The 19,650-nt window shown below is 43.0% G+C and overlaps 4 protein-coding genes across 4 annotated transcripts in view; 1 reads left to right on the top strand and 3 right to left on the bottom strand.

Annotated features, from left to right (window-relative positions):
* LOC126563938 (protein O-mannosyl-transferase TMTC2) overlaps positions 1 to 15,026 on the top strand; it is a 157,003-nt gene extending 141,977 nt beyond the window's left edge. The window contains exons 8-11 of the mRNA XM_050220801.1: positions 13,073 to 13,213; positions 13,329 to 13,413; positions 14,486 to 14,643; positions 14,783 to 15,026. Coding sequence (XP_050076758.1) covers positions 13,073 to 13,213; positions 13,329 to 13,413; positions 14,486 to 14,643; positions 14,783 to 14,959 — 561 coding nt within the window. The 3' untranslated portion in view covers positions 14,960 to 15,026. The remainder of the gene's footprint in view (positions 1 to 13,072; positions 13,214 to 13,328; positions 13,414 to 14,485; positions 14,644 to 14,782) is intronic.
* The window catches only part of LOC126565024 (uncharacterized), a 494,010-nt gene that overhangs the window by 87,629 nt on the left and 386,731 nt on the right, over positions 1 to 19,650 (bottom strand). The window lies entirely within an intron of this gene.
* LOC126564579 (probable 26S proteasome non-ATPase regulatory subunit 3) overlaps positions 1 to 19,650 on the bottom strand; it is a 561,792-nt gene that overhangs the window by 189,247 nt on the left and 352,895 nt on the right. The window lies entirely within an intron of this gene.
* Positions 1 to 19,650, bottom strand: part of LOC126564595 (zinc finger protein 596-like) — a 394,155-nt gene that overhangs the window by 153,751 nt on the left and 220,754 nt on the right. The gene's annotated exons all lie outside the window — the stretch shown is intronic.

Raw genomic sequence — 19,650 nt, 5'->3', positions numbered from 1 at the left:
AGCATTCAACGCAAAATGATTCGACATCAGTCGAGATGACTTAAGCTTAAATCTATTCAAAATACAGCTAACAAATTCTGTTTGAACGGCTGCTTGAAAACTAATACAGAAATGCTACTTCTTTTATATTATTTGAGCCTTTAGTGAATTAGCCTATGGGAGGTGGCGGCCTCCAGAGGCGCCAACGAAAAGCTTCACCGGCCAGTGAACTTCGTCGGCTTGGAAACCACTTGTGAATAAGAATCATTTGCGTGATGAAGATGTTTAGGTATAGGTTTAGGCATAATTGCGACACCTCTATTTGTCTTTCTATACATACACCGCTTCTGTTATATTCGTCCTTCACTGACGCCTGCACGCTTAACGTCCCGAAGTGATGTCCTCTAAAAGCGAGGCATCTTCCGCTGGGGTAAGCGACCGCCTCCTCTCGGTGTTAGTTTGAGAAAACTCGCGGACTCTGTGAGTTTCTCCAACTCTTCGATTTCTCCTCCTCTCTCGAGCATTAGCCCTACGATTCTTTCTGGACCGATTCAAATCCGCCGCTGATGGAGGCTCTCGACAGTGGCGTCTCCTTCCGGGAGGAACAGGTGGAAGTGTTCCCTCCCTTACCCTAGCTCTCCATATCCTCCGCATGGAGATTCGGCGCTCATGCCGAAGTCGCACCGTTTCGGGGGAAAGTGTTCGCGCACAGCTACGTCTGAGAATGGGAGGTGGAGCTGTTCCTGCACGCTCTGCCTTCGCCGCTGCTCACAGAATATCATCTTCCCTGGCTGTCGATGCTACTGCGACATCAGCTGCTAGCCTTCTCCGTGCACGTTCCTCCGCCCTGGCTCGTCCACGTCCGCTGCGAGCTGACCGTTGCCGTGCTGCTCGTGCCTCGTTGACCCGTCTTGTGATGTCTAGCAAGACCTCCTCTTCGATCTCTTCGGCAAAGAGAGCAGCCACACTGTCCAGCCCAACCTCGTCGTTCTCTGTTAAGGCAGCATTCGTCCTCCCACTTATTATCGCTTCCTCGTCTCGCCATAGCTGCTGGAGCACCGTGGGGATCGACTTTGCCGCGCGTTGTATGCGATCCCACCACTCTGGACTCTCAAGCAATTTCATTGATAAATTGTCTGAGTGGATCCAATCGCTCGTCCCCCAGCCCAATGACGTGGGCCACTGACTCGACCAAGCCTATGCACCGTGGACACTCAGGGGACGTAGTGAAGCCGCACACGTGCAGATACTCACGGAAAAATCCATGTCCCGTGAGTTTTTGGGAGAGGTAGAAATCCACCTCCCCATGCTTCCGCCCCATCCACTGATGCAGATCGGGAATCATTCTGTGAGCCCATGTCACATACCGACTGGCCGTTGTTGCTGCCGCTGACCGATTCCACGAGCACTGCGATTCCTGGATCGTGGCCATTCGTTTCGACATCTGGATCTCCTTCCTGCTGATTCCATTGTCAGCTAAAAGTCTCCTGTGGCACCTTGCGTCTTCCGCCACTATTAAGCGATACGGCACCAGGTTGGCCACCACCACTGACACCTTGTACGAGACCGAGCGGAACGAGCTGGAGATCCCCCGTGCCAGCGGCCCTTGCACTTGTGCCAGCTTCATTTGGCACCACTTCAGGTCTGCTGCTTCAGCCCATATGGGTGAGGCGTAGCGAATGACCGATTCCGCCACACCTGCCAGCAGACGCCGTTTAGCCACCTGGGGGCCACTGTGATTCCTCATCACCGAGGTAACCACTGAAACCACACGGAGGGCCTTGTCCACGGCCGCCTCCACGTGTGGTTTCCAAGAAAGATGTTCGTGGATACGTATGGACCCAGGTAGCGTATGGACCGTTTGGTGAGGCACTCCACCTCTCCGACACGTATCGGAACCTCTAACAAACCCCGACGCAGACTCGACACCAAGACCGCCTCGGTCTTCAGCCAAACTATAATCAGGATAGTGAGGATGGTCCTATTTCACTACGGGAGGACGGTTGAAATTTGAACCTCGGTCCTGCCGTTCAAAGACTGGCACCGTTATCGTCTAGACCAACGGGCCCACACAAGCTCGAATTACGTACTTACCTTCTTATTTAAAAACCCACTGGTATTATAATGCAATAACCAAACATTTAATTTAGACTTTTCGATTATATTGTGCATTCAATATTCTAATAGTAGCTTCAATTTGATTACTTTTTTACTAAACATAAGTGACAAGTTCGCTTGTTCTTCATCATTTAAATTTTACATTTATATGACTACAAAAAGTTTTATTTAATTCGAACAGTTAGCGTACTGATAACAATAAATTTACAATTATGAACACGCCCGAGTCTGTACATAATAAAACACGATCTACATAGAAGCGGATTGAAAATGGATCGTCTTACTGGGAATTAATATTGCCTCTCCATTGGGACAGAAAATAAGTCAGTTATACGTACTCCAAAACTATCCTTACGTGCAAACTTTTACAAAATGGTTCCAACGATGTACGTGATGCAAACAGTTTCGCATTGTTTACCCGTACGATTTTTTTTTTCGCTGTGGATAGCTTTTTCTTTCCTCTGTCTCTTTCTCTATAGACTAATAAACTCACCCAACGAGAAGGTGTCACCATCTAGCCGGAGAAAAATGAAAACACCTTCAACCGGAAAACTGATTTTTGGAGAATAAAGTGAACTGAACGAATTTAATCTCACCATGCGATTACTTTTTTATTTCTCATTTGTTTTGTTTCATTCACTTTTCCGCCTAAGCTTCCGCCTTTCGCCTTCCACGGTATTCGGAAAGTATTAAAATATTTACAAACCCGTACCGATTTGTTTACGCAAATCCAACAAGTGAAAGTTTTCTACATCGTGTGTGGGTGTACATGGAAGCTGTGACGCCAATGTGTCCTCAGAACCGTTAGCAGAACCTCAGCTGGTGTTGGTGCTGAAGGACGACTTTTCCGGTTGCGCAAGCGGAACAAAATGCAAAATGTTTCCGGCCAACTTTGTGCTTTTTTGTGCTGTTGTTGTTGTTGTGTGAGCTACTGCTTCACCCCTGCCCAACATACGACACCTTCACATGTCTCATTTTTTTTTCATCTTCAACAGGAACTCCCAATGTGTACCGAGTATGTGGGTGGTAGCGAAAATGGGGCAAGACGCTACTTTTTCTCCGCCCCACAATGTATGCCATGAGCTGCACGAAAAACTCTTATTGCCCAAGGAATAAGGACGCAATGGGAAGGATGAAACCGGTCTAGGGATGCAAAAAGTTGTACACAATCTGTGACAACGAAGTTGCAAATGATTACACTTTGTGATAAACTGGAAAAGCTCATGTTTCCCTTCGTCGTCTGGTGAAAAATATTGTTCACTTGTACGCACCAGCCCGCCCTAAGACAGACGGAGCAGGCTTGTTAAAGTGGGTGAGTTACAAATGTGAAAAATTTGCGTAGAACTCGAACAATGTTTGACGGTGCTTTTTCGCGTGTTAGTGTTTATTTGGACGCGCTCAGCGGCGAAGAAAACTGTCACCTTGATAGTGCTTTTCGCTCGCTATAAACAAAACTCTTTCGCGCTCTGGAAGCAATCTATCGCTGCATGCGCTAAACAGCAAGTCTTCCCATCGAAGGAGGAGCATACTTTCATTAAAATAAATTGTTCACTTTTTGTAGTTGTGCGGCACCATCTTCGGTTCCGTTCTTAATCATCCAACTTCATCCTGGTGCGCCAACTTCAAAGCAACTCGCTAACACAGATACATCCATTTGTTGCGGCACTTTCACAACGACACATAGAACGCCCATCAACCCGCACGAGTTGGTGGATGTGATTTATGAAAACAAGTTTATTCTTAATTAGTTTCTTCAGATTTTCCCCCAAGGCAAAAGATAAAGATCTTTCGCTCGACGAAGCATGCATCATCTATCCGTCGCCGAGCATTTTGGCGATAGTTTGTATCCGTCGTGCAAGTTTGGTGGCGAACACAGCGTGCGCACTTTGTCCTTTATTTTGTAAGTTATTTTTTTTCCAAACGCAAAAAGCATCATTTTGTGCAGCATAATATTTTATAGTTGCACAAGCAGTTTAGCTTAAAAATTTCAAACCGCTAGTGGAAAACACTTTTCGATACAATCACATTTGCTGTCACAGTTTAAAGCATTTCGATGGTTTTCGTTGCTGCGCATGTCCTCTGTGAGCGTTTGGAAGGGGAAAAATTTCAGGGAAGGGGCAGATGGTACATTGTGGTCAAGGAGGAAGTTCACGTGACGCTTGTTGCTTCTGGACTAGGAGAAGAAAAAGACGTCTGACACTGATACTGGTTGCTGTACAATCGTCCGTACAATACGTGCGAAACAATCGCAGACACGAGTGTACATGATAGTGAAAAGTATTTTTGCACCTTTTTATCTAGGAAATGTGTCGCACTAGTTTGACGGGAAAATAGTGTGTATACAGTGATTTGAATTCCTTTTCACAATAAAGTAATTTCACGACTCGATATCATGAATATAGCTTACTAGAATATGACACATTTTGGATCGTATACCAATGTTTGTTTTAAAAGAAGTTTATCATAATTAAGATGAAGTCCTTTAGGAATACATTTTCACTGGTATAAACATTAAAATTGAAATAATGGAACAACCAATTCACATGAAATGAAACCCATTTGTGTTGTGTTTAGAAAATGGTTTATACATTTTACTACAAATTCTTTTTGTTTTTTTGATGACCCTTTGTTCTTTATGGCCACGCATATGGAGCAAGTCCATTCGGTTTACACATGTATTACATCAGTTGCCGTGTTTTCACTGCATTGTATGCTAATTAAATTAAATTTAAATTACCTTTAATTTCCTTATATTCTTAATTATAGCATTCAATAATTTTCTCAGACTTATGTGTTTGAAATATTGAATGAAATTATATTTCATGCAAGATTTTCCACATGCAAACTCATGTTTAAGAGTTCTGTTGAAGACTTCAAACACATACTTTCAAATGTTGAAAGTTGAAACGTTAAATAAACATATTTCATCAATTTATTTTGTTCAGACACTTTGGTTGTTCTTTATTACCATTTATTCTTCAGTTTGCTTTGCTTTCTGCTATCGTCATCTTGCAGCCAAATCTTCCTCCTGTGTGCTGATGCAGTTGACTCTTGACTGCTGCAGCGAGCAGACGTGTTTTTTTCAAGTAGCAAGAGTACTTTGTCATCTCGTAACCAGAGTTTTTCGAATTGTCATGGAGACAATCAAACCAAGGCCCATTAGGGCAAACACTTTAAAAATAGTGTACGAAGGGATTCCGAGACGCCCTTCCCGTTCAGAGGTGATCGACTTTATTGTCGATACGCTTGAAGCCGGAGAGGTCGTCACGAGGATCCAAATGTGCACCTCGACGGCAATCGTTTACGTTGAGACGGAAACGATGCAACAAGCAGAGCAGATCGTATCGAAACACCAGGGGAAGCATTTTCTGACCATCGACGGAGCATCATATCTGCTGCCGATTTTGCTAGAGGATGGTGCAACGGAAATGCGGCTGCACGAGCTTCCGCCGTATGTCACGGCAGCAGAAATCGAGGCAGCGATGTCTTGCTTCGGCAAAATCATCTCTATCACGGAGACTGAGTACGGTCCGGATAGTAAAGTGCCGGGGAAAAAAACTGGGATCATCGCGGTGAAGATCATCCTCAAATCACCGACACTCCAAATCGGACCGACGATTACCATCGGGGAAGAGCGCACCACCATCACATATAATGGGCAAAATCCGTACTGCCGTTACTGCTTGATGCCCGAACACACTGGCATGGGATGCATGCAGAGCAAGCGTAGCTTGGCTAAGCAAGGCACATCATATGCTGGAGTGACAAAAGCAGCAGCAACAGCAACAGCACCCAAAAACACTGCACCACCGAAAGCTCCGGCAAAAACGCTAAAAGTAGCGGGTACACCGCTCACTAGCAAAGCCGTAGCACCGAAGGCTCCGACAGCGACACCGCAGGCTCCGACTGAAACACCAAAGTCTCTGAGCGTGACACCGAAGGCTCCGACCGTAGCGCCGAAGGCTCCGACAGTGGCACCGACGGAACCGACCGTAGCACCGAAGGCTCTGACGGTGGCACCGATGAAACCGAGCAGCGCAGCGGCAGCTTCGACATCAACAGCACAGCAGAAGGAACTCGAGTGCGGTACGGCGATAGCTGTACCTGTGTTCAAAGCTCCTCGGGATCCTACCCCCACACCTCCTACCACAAATCCTGACGCTGAAACAAAAGGTAAGCGTAAAAACCAAGACGAGACTGACAGTGACGCGTCTAACGCATCGATCGGAGAATCAGTCAGGCGTAAGCCTGGCAGACCACCGAAAAATGCTAAGACAATCACGCCGACTAACACACACACATTAGTTTCAATTAATTTAAATACCATCTCAAACCCGACTAAAATAAATACTCTGCGTTCATTTGTTCGATCAATTGACGCAGATATTATTTTCCTACAAGAAGTGTATGATGGCAACATTGCGCTTCCTGGGTACAAAGTGCTCTCGAACGTGAATGTTGATAAACGTGGAACAGCGATCGCTATACGGGAACACCTGAAATATTCTCACGTCGAACGCAGTTTAGACTCACGTATAATCTGTCTTCGTCTTGAGAATTCTACCACACTCTGTAACGTTTACGCTCCCTCTGGAAGCCAACGTTGGTCAGAGCGGGAGGAGTTTTTCAATCGCACCATAGCGTACTACCTGCGAAATGCATCTCAGCATGTCATTCTCGCAGGAGATTTCAACTGCGTGTTGAATCAAAAGGACGCAACGGGCGAGAGAAATATTAGCCCTGCTCTGAGGAATGTTGTCAACGTTATGGGGATGTGTGATAGCTGGGAGGCCCTCAAAGGCGACTTTGTAGAGTTTACCCATATCACACGTAGTTCGGGTTCACGTATCGATCGATGTTACGTATCATCGACACTCAAGACACACTTACGGACGACTTGCTTACACGTACTGGCCTTTTCTGATCATAAAGCTCTGACGGTTCGAGTTTGCCTGCCAGTTAACATTTGCCAAAGATCGCGTAGCAATGGATACTGGCAGTTAAGGCCTCATATATTAACACAGGAAAATATGCAGGAATTCAGATGCAAGTGGAACGTATGGACAAGACAAAGAAGGAACTTCAGTTCCTGGATGGATTGGTGGATTCAATTCGCCAAACCAAAAATCAAATCGTTTTTCCGCTGGAAGACGAATCAAAAATACTCCGCGTTTAGCTTGCGTATGGACATCCTGCATAGAGTTCTAAAAAACTCTTACAATAACTACCTGACAAACCCTGACGAGCTTAGTAATATAAACCGAGTCAAGGGTAAAATCTTATCTCTTCAGAGACGCTTCTCTGAAGAGTACACACGCATCAACGAAACTCGTGTTGCTGGTGAGAGTGTGTCCACGTTTCAACTTGAGGAACGCAGGCGAACTCGAACCGTAATTGACAAACTTTTGTCTGAAGATGGCAGAGTGATTGATCAAGAAGAAGATATCAGACAACACATTCACACATATTACAAACAACTGTACTCTGACGAAGACTTGCCTACGGACGACACGTTTACCTGTATCCAAATCATTCCAGAGGATTGTGATACCAATAATAATTGCATGGTTGAGATCACACCTGATGAAATCCTCGATGCGATTAAAAAATCTGCGCCGCGAAAGTCTCCTGGCCGTGATGGGATTCCTAAGGAATTTTATCTTCGTACATACGAGATAATCCAAAGGGAACTACATCTCATTTTGAATGAGGCTCTTGAAGGAAAGTTTCCGCGAGACTTTGTTGACGGTGTCATAGTTCTAGTGAAAAAGAAAGGAGGTACGGGCTCCATTTCTTGTTTTCGACCCATATCCCTGCTTAACACAGATTACAAGCTACTGTCGAGAATTATTAAACTACGTCTTGATTCTATAATCAGGAAGTGGGGAATATTATCGACAGCGCAAAAATGTAGCAACAAACCTTGCAACATTTTTCAAGCGGTGCTCTCTATAAGGAGAGGGTGGTTGATCTCAAGAATCAGCGAAAGCGTGGTAAGCTCGTTTCCTTTGATCTATCACAGGCCTTTGACAGAGTTTAATAGAAGTTTTTTGTGGCAAACTATGTCTTCTCTGAGCTTCAATCCAGGACTTGTGCGATTTTTGCGAACAGTTGGTGAACGATCCTCCTCCCGTATCCTTGTAAATGGAACCTTTCCCCGCCGTTTCCCATACGCTGCTCTGTCAGACAGGGTGATCCTTTATCCATGCACCTGTTTGTCCTTTACCTTAATCCGCTCATCTCCAGATTAGAAAGTATTTGTTGCGATCAGGATGACCTGATCAACGCATATGCTGACGACATCTCGGTGGTGACAACCTCCCTTCCCAAACTCGAGGAGGTTAAAACAACAATGGAAGCGTTTGGCAGAACCGCTGGGGCGAAGCTGAACGTGGAAAAAACAACGGCACTGGACATAGGACACATCACACCAACAACCACCCCGATGCATGTTCCGTGGCTGCGGGAAGTAGAAAGATTGCGCCTGCTTGGTATATTGTTCACGAACAATATACGGGAGGCCATGAGGCATAACTGGGAAAACGTGATCCAACAGTTCCGTCATTTGGTCAGATTGCATCGTGTTAGAGACCTCAATTTGGCGCAAAAGGTGGTGCTTTTGAACACTTTCCTTCTGCCCAAGCTTTGGTTTGTTGCATCGGTGTGTGGTGCACGATCGATGGACATCGATTTGGCCTCCAAGACGGTGCGGTCTTACCTGTGGGACGGATCTGGGGGTTTTCGAATCCCATTAACCCATTTGGCCCTTCCACGCAACCGAGGTGGACTCAATCTTCACATTCCCGCCATTACCACAACAGCGTTGCTGGTGAATCGGTACGTTGCAGAGCAGGGTTGCCTGAAAATCGGGGCTCAGCACATAGATTGTGCTGGGAATCCCCCGAATCTAGGCCACAACGTATCCGTGCCTTCGGATGGTAATCCAGCAGCTCGCATACCATCCGGTATCTACAGTCACTACCAAAAGTTTGCGGCAAATGATGGTCGACAGACTTCCAGACTCCAAAGTGGCTATGGAGTCACCTTCCACGGATTGGCGATGGATCTGGAAAAACGTCACCAGCTACAAACTTTCTTCCAACCAACGCTCGATGCTGTACTTGCTGGTGCACAACAAGGTGCCACACGGACTGCTGCTCGACAGGATGAATCGGGCTCCTTCAGCCTGTTCATTCTGCTCCCGGACAGAGACTCTGGAGCACAAGTTTGCCCTGTGCTCCAGGGTGTCTAGTGCTTGGAGCACACTGATGCAGGCTATGGAAGCCATTGTTCCAAACCACAACCAACTTCCCTCCTCTTACCTATTTTAAGTCACATTAGCATAAGTAAGAGGATTCCTATCCTACGTTTGTTTGCAAACTACATCATCCACATTGTTGGAAACAACAATGCTGTGATTGATGAAAATATCCTTAAGTGTTCTTTGTAAAACCTGTACGTCGTCCCTACATGTACCCCACTATTCTTTTGTTAGCTAGTTTTTAAGTTGTTTTAAATAAACAATGTTTTAAAAAAAAATTCTTTATTAATGTTTATGTGTTTGTTTGTCATGTGTTTGTCGCTTTGCATTGGAAAGTTACTGTTGAGCTATTGTCAAACAACTTTGGTGAAAAATTATTAAATATAATCAAGCAATGGTAAATTTAGCACACTTAACAGATTGCATTAGATCAGAGTCACAAAACAAGTCCGGAAATAAGTACTCAACATGAGAGGATTTTAAATCATAAAAGAAAAGAATATTAGTTTTTGAGTAAAAATAAAGTATAAAAATTATAGGACTCTTCTTCTTGGTGTAAAGATCACGCCGGTCGCCGGATTGGCTTGCTAAACTAGTAAGTCCTCAGTATAGGACGACGGTTGGAAGAGAAATTAATCCCCGTTCATGACGTGATAGGCATAGAAATTTCAACTAAAATGTTTGGTGTATTATGGTCATTCAAACAAATCAAAAAGTTTTAAAAACAATTTATTCAAAATTAAATTTTACTTTGTCCCAAAGCTATAACATTGACCGTGTATTTTGATTGAGCAAAATATTCACCATTAAGCGGTAAAACGTACATTGTCGCATGCATTTCCTGCCGTTTTCCTGCTCAAACCCTACCATAATGCAATCAACAAAACGAGTTATCTAATCAATAATCATTAAACGCATCATAAACCGTTACTGTTTTAATCACATTTTATTATCTTTATATTTTGTTGCCACCGTTTCATCTTACTGTTCGGAAAGTGGCAGCTAAAGGAAAATTGTAACGTTATCTGTGTTTGTTAATAGGTTATTGGCTCCTCCTTCTTTCTACACACTCGTCTCTGTAATAGCGTTTCAGCACTTTTTTCTATTATTTTATGTATTCCAATAAGTTTACCTTTACACGACCTCCCTCAGAGCTTCGAATCGAGCAATCATTTGCTGTGTCTGGTGACCGGTGGTTTTAAATCTTTTCCACCAATTCAATTCACACCGTAATAAACGTTTATCTATTTGGCCATTTGTCGATACCTTCCCTTCATCGTTGGGGTTAATGGCCTCTCTACCTGATGCGAGAAGATTGGTCGGTCATCGCCAAATGTCCTCGGCAAGCAACATCCCGAGAAGGTCGACCGATAAAGATATGTTTATAGCAGGAAATTGACTCACTTCTATTTTTTTCCCTCTTCGTTTTTTCGTCCGTCCATTCCTTCGCGTTCGTATCGACCGGGCAAAGAAGTTCATGAGCAAAATCGGTTTGAGGTGAAACTAAAGTCATTTTCACTCCATGTGCACCATCATCTTGGATGATACCGAATTGCCCTATTAAATTTTATATGATTTCAAATAAAATAAAATAATCAATTAAATTGTCCCATTTTAAGTGGAACAATTTCGACCGAAAATACGAATGTTGGATGGGTGGGTAGTGGAAAACTCAGAAAATCCTATTCCGGTATTTCTGTTTTATTGTTTTTATTTTATTTAGCGAATAGAATAAGGTTTTAAAGCCATTTAAAATTTTCCATCCCGAAAGCACGTTGTATGGGATTGCATAATCAGCCTAATCGTTAGAAGAATTTTCATCCAAAAAACTTAACGAAACGAAATAGGACACTTTAGTATAAAGCTATACGAAGTTTCTGCAACATTTTCGTAGGAGAAAATAGCACTTGAGGTCGTGAAAAAAGGAATTGAAATTAAATTTAACGGCACAGTCACAGTGTCGAACATTTCGGCATGCTAATCATCGAGATGCAAAACGATGCAATTTCCGAATGTGGTTTCCCGAATGCAGGTCAAATGGACCGGTGGAGGTGTTGGGGGTGATACTCTTCACTCGTTAACTCACACTAACGAAGCTAAAGCAGGAAAACCGTCACCAATTTCCCGTACCGAACGGCCGATTCCAAGAAATGGTGCATCCATGAGTTTCAAATTCACCACTTTGCATACCCTGCAGGCGTTTAACCGTCAAAAAACAGCTTCGCCGTAAAGAAGCAGAGAAACAGGCACCGGAATTAATTGGATAATCGTTTCTAATTAGAAAACCTCTGCTCGTTCACTTTTCGCCACCAGTTTAACTCATTTGCAGCCTTACGTTCCAGCATCCAGGCTCGCACATTTGCCTTGTTTTTGCATCTTTGCATTTCCTTCTATGCTAACATACCAACGAATATCGCGAGGCCCTCGTTTATGATGATGAAGAAGTCCGGTGTCTTTAACTTTTTTAAACTGTCATCCTAAGGTCATCATCGGTTAATAGATGTGACCATAAGCAAACAAAGCGACTGTGCACTTTAACGATTACGGTTGGCATATTTTCTACTTCGCCTTCAAATGCTTTTCATCGTGCTGCTCGTTTACTGTCCAGTGAATCGGAATTATTACAAACATAAATGCTATATTATGACTTTGCAATGGCGTTGAGTGGGTTGTGTTTCCAAATGTTGGGTACGTGCGCTGCGCGACTGATGAAACAATACTGCTGCTCATTTAATTCCTCTTTGTGCGATGCTTTTCAAAGCTACAAACTGGTAAAATGTCATTTCTTCACGTCGAATCGGAACCAGTAACAATGCAGTAGATAATATAAAAAGAAGACATTATTTGAACGATGATTTATTTTTTCCTTGACTCAAATTACAATTGACGCATTAGGAAAAAAATGTTCAAACTAACTCGTGTCAATGTGCACCATTTTCATTTTAATGCTTATGTTAAATCTACTTTCGGACGATATTAAACCACTCATAACCATATAGAGGTGGCTCAGTGACCAAGTGTGTAGAGGCAAGAATCATTACACGGTAAGATCGGTAATCGAACCTCGTCCGGATCACCATCTCATAAGCAGGACTTGCTTTATAGCTTCGTAAGAATTGAAAGTTTAACTAAATCCCGAAAGTAGACGTTTAAATCTCTTGAAGTTCAAGTGAAAGAAGGAGATAATGTGAAATCTCCAAGCAAGAATAGGCTTTTGCTTCCCGATGAATTTTGTTTTAAAAATTTTTATTTAAAGAAAGCGGGTGTTTCATCGGCTCGGAGACGAAAATGTCTCCCGGCAAAGATGAAAGGAGTATCATACTTTTAAGTTAACTTTAAGCAATACGGCCTGGCCGTCCCTTATGAATAAAAAAAGGAGGTGTTTAAATTTTTCACAATATTTTAGATATCTGGAAAACTGTCAAATAAATGCGGAGCTTCGTCGAAAATGTTTGAGAATCTCCAAGTGAAACCTTGGAACAAACCCAAAAATGTCCAAGAAAGCATAGAAAACCTCAAAAGTAAACTAAAATTGTTTTGAATTATCGTCAGTAAACCATGGAAAAGCGTCAACAACCTTCCAAATACCTTGTAGACATTAATGTATAGTTTCAAATTTTTCTCAAAAGTCATCAAACATTCAAACAAATTAAACTGTGCTACTTTAAAAATCACTTAAAATCCTACTGTTATTCTATTATTTTCGTCAAACAGGGTATCTACCATCGTTTGGGTGACATCTTTGCCCGTCTTAGCCAGTGGAGCGAAGCGGAACGGTTTCAACGGGCGGCCCTCGAAGCCCAACCGGATCACATCGCTGCCCACCTATCGTACGGGACGATGCTGGCGCGAAACGTAAGTATCGGTCCCACCGCGTTTGAACATGGCAAAGCACCACTTGTCCCTTAGAGTAGCTCACACATACTCACCGCCCACTTATTGTGTCTTCATCTCTCACCGACCCTTACAGAGCAGCCGAACGTCCGAGGCGGAACAGTGGTTTCGGAGGGCACTCCGGTTAGCACCGAACGATGCCAGCGTACACCATCATTACGGTAAGAGCCACAGCATCCCGATAAGACGTACAAATTGTACCGCTCGCACCCCGCTTATCGATACGCAAAACGCAATGGGGGACAGTCGTAGCTGTCAAGTAAAAAGTAGATATGGAAAAGTACGACTAGCACTGGATGGATAACGATCTGCTAAGGGAAACGTCGGATGCTACCGATGTTCGCTCCAACGAAGCTTTGATCGTATCTTGACCCGCAAAACCAGTAGGCAACATCGGAAAGACATCTAATGGCGAGGGCATGCTTGTATTAGTTGCCCCCTCCGAGTCTACTTTTACATCCCCATGCTGAGTTTCTTAAAAGTCGTTGCCACACACACATATACCTTTCATCCTCTTGGCGTTACCCTTTAGTCCAGTTTTTAAGCTTTCTCAAAAGCGCTGCACAAACGTCAATGCCATCATTAGTCACTGTCACTGGGGAGGGGTTGTTGGATGCGAAGACGGTACGCTTTTCTTTATTGTTAGACATATCCCACCCTGCTTCACGAACCTCCATATGCAAACCCACCCTCAGCAGAACTCGTTTTCCAAGCGTACAAAGCTTTGTTCGGCAACTGCAAACTTGACTTGCCGGTAAATGTGAGTTTGCATTCTTGTTATGCTGTTTTCATTCTTTCCTTGCCCTCTGCGAGTGGGAACGAGATAGAGAATTCAAAGGGAAATCATAACAATCAGCGAGAAAAAGCACTACGGCAGATGGAACTCTGCTCGAGGATGTTCCTACTGCAACCATATGTAACAAGTCGGTCGCTCGAGAAAGATCGATTTTCTCGACCCAAGATGCTGTTGGAAAAGGTCGTACAACACGAGTACAAAATAATTGAATAGATTGCTTCGAAAAATGGAAACTTGTAGAGCAGAGAGCTTTGCTGTGCAGGGAGAAGAAAAATCTGAATCTGAAATAAAATATCAAGTATCCAATTAAGGGGCCTACACTACAACGGGGAAAGAGGCAGCTTGCATTACGATGCGTCAGTGTTATTGTGGGAGAGCAGTTTAAAATCTTTGGTTTGGGAGTATAAAGTTTTATTTGATTTTCTTTCCAATTTTAGCTGAATTTCTTTCCTCCCAGCGCCGTACGGAGGAAGCGTTCCAGTACCGGGTGAGGGCAGCTGAACTGGCCCCGGAAGATTACGCACTGGTAATGGCGGCCGCATCAAGCCTCCGGTTGCATGACCGCAAACTCGAAGCCGAACGATGGTACCGACAGGTAAGGAGAAACGCCCAACCCCCCATCACCATCAACCCAAGCGATGGATGAATAATTACGTGTCTCTGTCTCTCTCTTTCTCCCTCTTTATTTCTTTGTTATTCAACGCTTCTTTTCGTTCCCAATGGATCTACGATAGGCTGTGAAATTACGACCACAGGAAGCTCGTGCACATACCAACCTGGGAGCGATTCTACACCTGCTCGGACGCACACAGGAAGCGGCCAACAGCTACCGGGAAGCGCTTCGGCTGCAACCGGACGATCTGACCACGCTTTCGAATCTGGCCAAGTTGGGTGTACCGGCCATATCCTGAGACGGCACCACAGCCCGGCCGGGAAGGGTTCGGAAGCCCGGAAGTTGATTGCAACCCACGGGTACAGTTCGAGGTGCTGGTGATGACGAAGGCACCGAACGAGAGATGATGATGATGATGATGGCCGGATTGAAGTGAAATATGTTCATAGGGAATTGATCGAAACCAATGTACAGAAACTGTTGGGTAGTGTATTAAAGGGAAACGATAGAGAGAAACAGAGCGCAAGAGGACAGAAAACCAAACGGTAAATAACTGAACTGTACATAGAAAATGTGAACTAGGGTCAGGATGTGTTGGAAGGATTTGTTGAAAGGTGAAAACAGAAGCTCCTTACAAAAAAACCAAACAGTGAGTAGGCTAGCTAGTGAACAAAATCGATTAAACCAAGGTCGCAAGGCCAAAGGGAAGCCCGCCTAGTGGAATGGAAATTAGGAACAATTGTGTTGGAACTTTGTTGAAAGTATAAATATATATTTAATGCAAAAGAAAAAGCAAAACAAACCAGTAGAAAATGATAAGGATTATGTTATGCGGCATATTTCGAGAAGCGAAAAGGGTACGAATGGAACAATCCGGTTTGACAACGATTTTTAATGTGCGTGCCAGAAGTGTGGACATCCGCGAGCCAGTAATGCCAGTAATTATACTACTGTACATACAAAGTTTATAAAGGGAAAACACACAAAGCATCAGTGCTGTATATAACGATAATCAGACAAGTTGGATCAACCAACCATCAACACATAAACACACCTGCAAATAAACGAGGAACAAACGGCATAATGAACCAAACAATGAAAATACAAAACCACATAAAGCGATGCTTGCTAAAAGTGAAAACTATCATAAAAACGCATTTAGTATCGACAAAGTAAACCAACAAAGTCACTCCATCATTTACAAAAACTACGCACTTGGCATGTCAGACAGGCAGCCGGTAAAGCTCTCTCTCTCTCTCTGTCTCTAATAAACGTGCGAGGCCTGAGGGTGGTTCCCAGATCATGTTTTAATTTGCAGCGAACGGAGGGATGCACATTATCAAGTGGCACCTCCAATGTAACACTGTAATTAAAGGGTTTTGTTTTTTTAAATCATTATTTGTTCACTTGCACAAAGTGCGGGTAAACAGTTATGGAACAAAAGCATCATTTGTTTCATTTGCAAGCAATCGAAATAAATATCGCAAACCAATCGGTGATCCGCCAAATGCATCTATCAACCCTTTTTTACCCCGAAACATTGCTACGTTCAACCATCGCAAAACACACATTGGCATCCACAGAAGATACTCCATAGAAAATGCATAAATACAGTTAAGTGCGAGGGTGAGATACGCAGAAGTGCATGTATTTACCGATAATGGAACGAATCGAAACAAAGTGAAGCAGAAAAAAAAAGCATACATACATGATGGCTGGAGTGTAAATACTTCACTCTCCGCATGCCGGAAATGAACTTCCATTTAATGAAAAGTTCCCTCAAGCTGATGGCCAGACAAGTCGGTGAGTTGCAAATTAATTTGCAACCGAAAGGAAGGATGCACCGAACAAACAATCGAAAACAGAATCACAATAAAATCAATAATAGGGCAAAGGGGCCAGTACATTGTGGAATATGATCAGTGAAAGAAGTTCATCATCATGCAAACAATACATACCTGTATCTCCCACGCCCGGCTGGTGGCACCACAAAACCTCCCAGAAACAAAAGAAGCAGATTATACATTATACATGCATAGACAAAAAAAAAGAAGAGAAAATACAAAACAGGACAACTCAAACAGGATCACACAGTTAAGAAAAGAACAATTTGTAGTCCCAAACACCTCGACAGGCGGCACACGCTCCACGCACCCACGGAGACATACATTTATGAATACAATGCAAATTTATTAATGAAAAAATGTTACTGTGTTGTTGTTTTATTTCTACCTACGACACACCGCCACTGATGGCATGTTGGGTAAGTTGAATCACGGCGCACGTGCTTTATTAACTTCCATAGACGAATCCACTACCGGCGTGGATAGAAGTTTGATTTTCTCGCTTCCTGTTTTCAACTAATCGATGAGCCTTTCCCTTCACTCTTATCCTCATTGTGGGAAAATGTATGGTTAAATACCCATCTCTCTACCACCCAACCATACAGGTGTTGGTGCGTAACGCTAGCGGATGTACGCGTGCTTAACCGGCACCAGGCGTCTCCATCGCACACGTGTTCGCTAATGATGCTTCCAATTTTCGTCCTCCGTTAGTGGTTGAGTGAAAGCGAAAGCCTCCCAGGTACGAGGTAACATCTGGCAACGACCACTCACCTGTACCTTTTTGCTGGCAAACCAATCTCCGTGCACACGAGATGATGGTAAACTGAATTATTCATACGGTTACTACCCGATGGTACACGGTGCTGCTGCTGCTCTTTCGCTTGCTAATTACATTATCGAGCCACCCAGCATCGCAACACTTCGTCACAGTTGAAAATTGTGAAAGATTGTGTCTACCGGGGTAAGGGTGAAATTTAATTCCAAAAACTCTACGCCCGTTCGTCATCCGATCATAAACTGTCACACTTAACGGCGTTGCCTCAAGAATTGCTTTCACACCCATTTTCGTGACACCTTCCTGTTGCTGCACCCTTTACCGGGCTACCTGAACTACTACTAGCAGACAGCTAACACTTTCCAATTAAGGTTTCACGGAGGTACCCTTCGAGAACCCAATCAGTTCAACAATTTTACGATACACAAGATGGTTAGACTGTACCGAAACCGGGTAGAAATGGTGATGTAACGAAGGGGCAGGAAAGGACTTCATCCTCAAGACCGTTGAGATTAGAATATTTTTCATGCCTTTATTGCCACCCGGGGAAATCATCCGTCCAACGCCCGGAAGCGTAAACTCGATGCCGAAACATCCTGGGACACCTCGTGGTATAATCATCATAAACGCGATGAAACCTTTCGGCAAAGCAACGATGGAGGGAAGATCGAAAGGTCAATAAAATGCTGGGATATGCCGACAGGGACCAGCGCCAAACCGAAAAACGTCCCGAATGTGGTGAAGGTGAGAAATATAGTAGTATGAAGCAATAAGCTATTGCGCCGTTATGGCGCAATAGGTTTTGATTTTCAGTTGATCTTAAACTTTCAAAAATATGCATGTGATCAATATTTGTTCTATTTGATGTACTGAAACATAACAATAGGTAATTAAAAATACAATTATGTCTAATGAGCTGCTCGTTTTATAAATTAATTCTACTGTTCCGAAAAGCCCTTAATAAAACCTACTTTTAAGCCCAAAAGGCCTTAATATGGTCAACTCTCATTATTATAATAATGTTTAGTAAGCTTGTCAAAAGGGAATGATATTGAAATTATGACATTAATTTGTCATTGGATTATGACTTTAATCTATAGTCTCGATTAAAATGTTCAAATATTGATGATTTTTATCTATTGGGGAAACATTTTAATCATATGATTTTTTTATATTATATTCTTAAATGTTGAACTACCTTTTTTTTAATCACATTTCAGTCAAATATCATGCATTTAAAAATTGATAAAAAACTGTTTATTAAACGAGAAAGAATGCAATAAAAGTATTAAAAACCTAAAACTATGCAAAACAAATATGATACTTGCATGTCGCTTTAGTTTTTTCAGATGGATTAGACTTAGCTTAGAATTCATTTTTTTGTTGTATAAAATAATCTTTCTTTTTAAGCAACATAGACAGGCCGAAGAAAATAAATCGGATTTAAAAAAAAACTTTCATACTTAATTTTAATTTAAAAACTGAATTTGTGTGTAATCCAGCATGCAGCATCACATTTTCTTGCGTCTCATTATCCCGACAGTGTTTGATCAATAATTTACAGCATGGTAACTTTTGACTCTTTTACACAAACATAGATGATCCAAAATATTACATACCCCAACACCAATCTCTTCTTGAGCAGGGTTTCGTAGTTCGTAGAGATAAATTGTTCGTTTTATTGCTCTGACCAACCAGTACCACAGTATCCAATAGTAATTCGATTTCGAACTGTGGTAAAACTATCCCATCCTGTCGATGCCCATCACATCGACTCGAACCGTATTCTCCTCCCGTATGTAATCTCCCCTGAAGGCCATAAAATCATCATCCTATCATTTGGTTTTATGATGTTTGTATCCTCATATTTGTAGGAATGGTTTTAGAATCTGCTTCCTAGCGCGCACACACACACAGACACACACATTGAATGCTACGGAAAGGGATCACTCTTTCTGTGATTGAATGTTTCTCGTGTCCGAAATGTGATTTCTTTCCAAACATGCATTCGTGTAATTTAAAGCAGGTTTCATGGGAGGAAATAAATCAAACACATTCAAGCTGACGCTTCACTTTCACTGCTCTACACTCTTATCGGTAAGGGAGCTCACCGTTGAAAGTGCTTTAAAATTATGCAAAACACAAGCCTTGCTGGGGAAACACAAGCAGCACACACTTTAGCAACGGTAAAAAATGAAGCATCATTGTACAGTAGCCACAACACCGCAACAAAACGCACACCGCGCGCGTTTGCAGGAACCGCAATAAATTTGTATTTGTTTCACTTGCCTCTGACAGGTGGAAATTATCGTCCGGATATAAATTGCGCTTCACGGTTACAAAACCGTGGTGCGGAATATGTTTGTGAAG

The sequence above is a fragment of the Anopheles maculipalpis genome, chromosome 3RL (assembly GCF_943734695.1).
Source record: "Anopheles maculipalpis chromosome 3RL, idAnoMacuDA_375_x, whole genome shotgun sequence".
Lineage (NCBI taxonomy): Eukaryota > Metazoa > Arthropoda > Insecta > Diptera > Culicidae > Anopheles > Anopheles maculipalpis.
The sequence above is the reverse complement of the archived record's forward strand: the minus strand, read 5'-3'. Positions and strand labels throughout refer to the sequence as shown.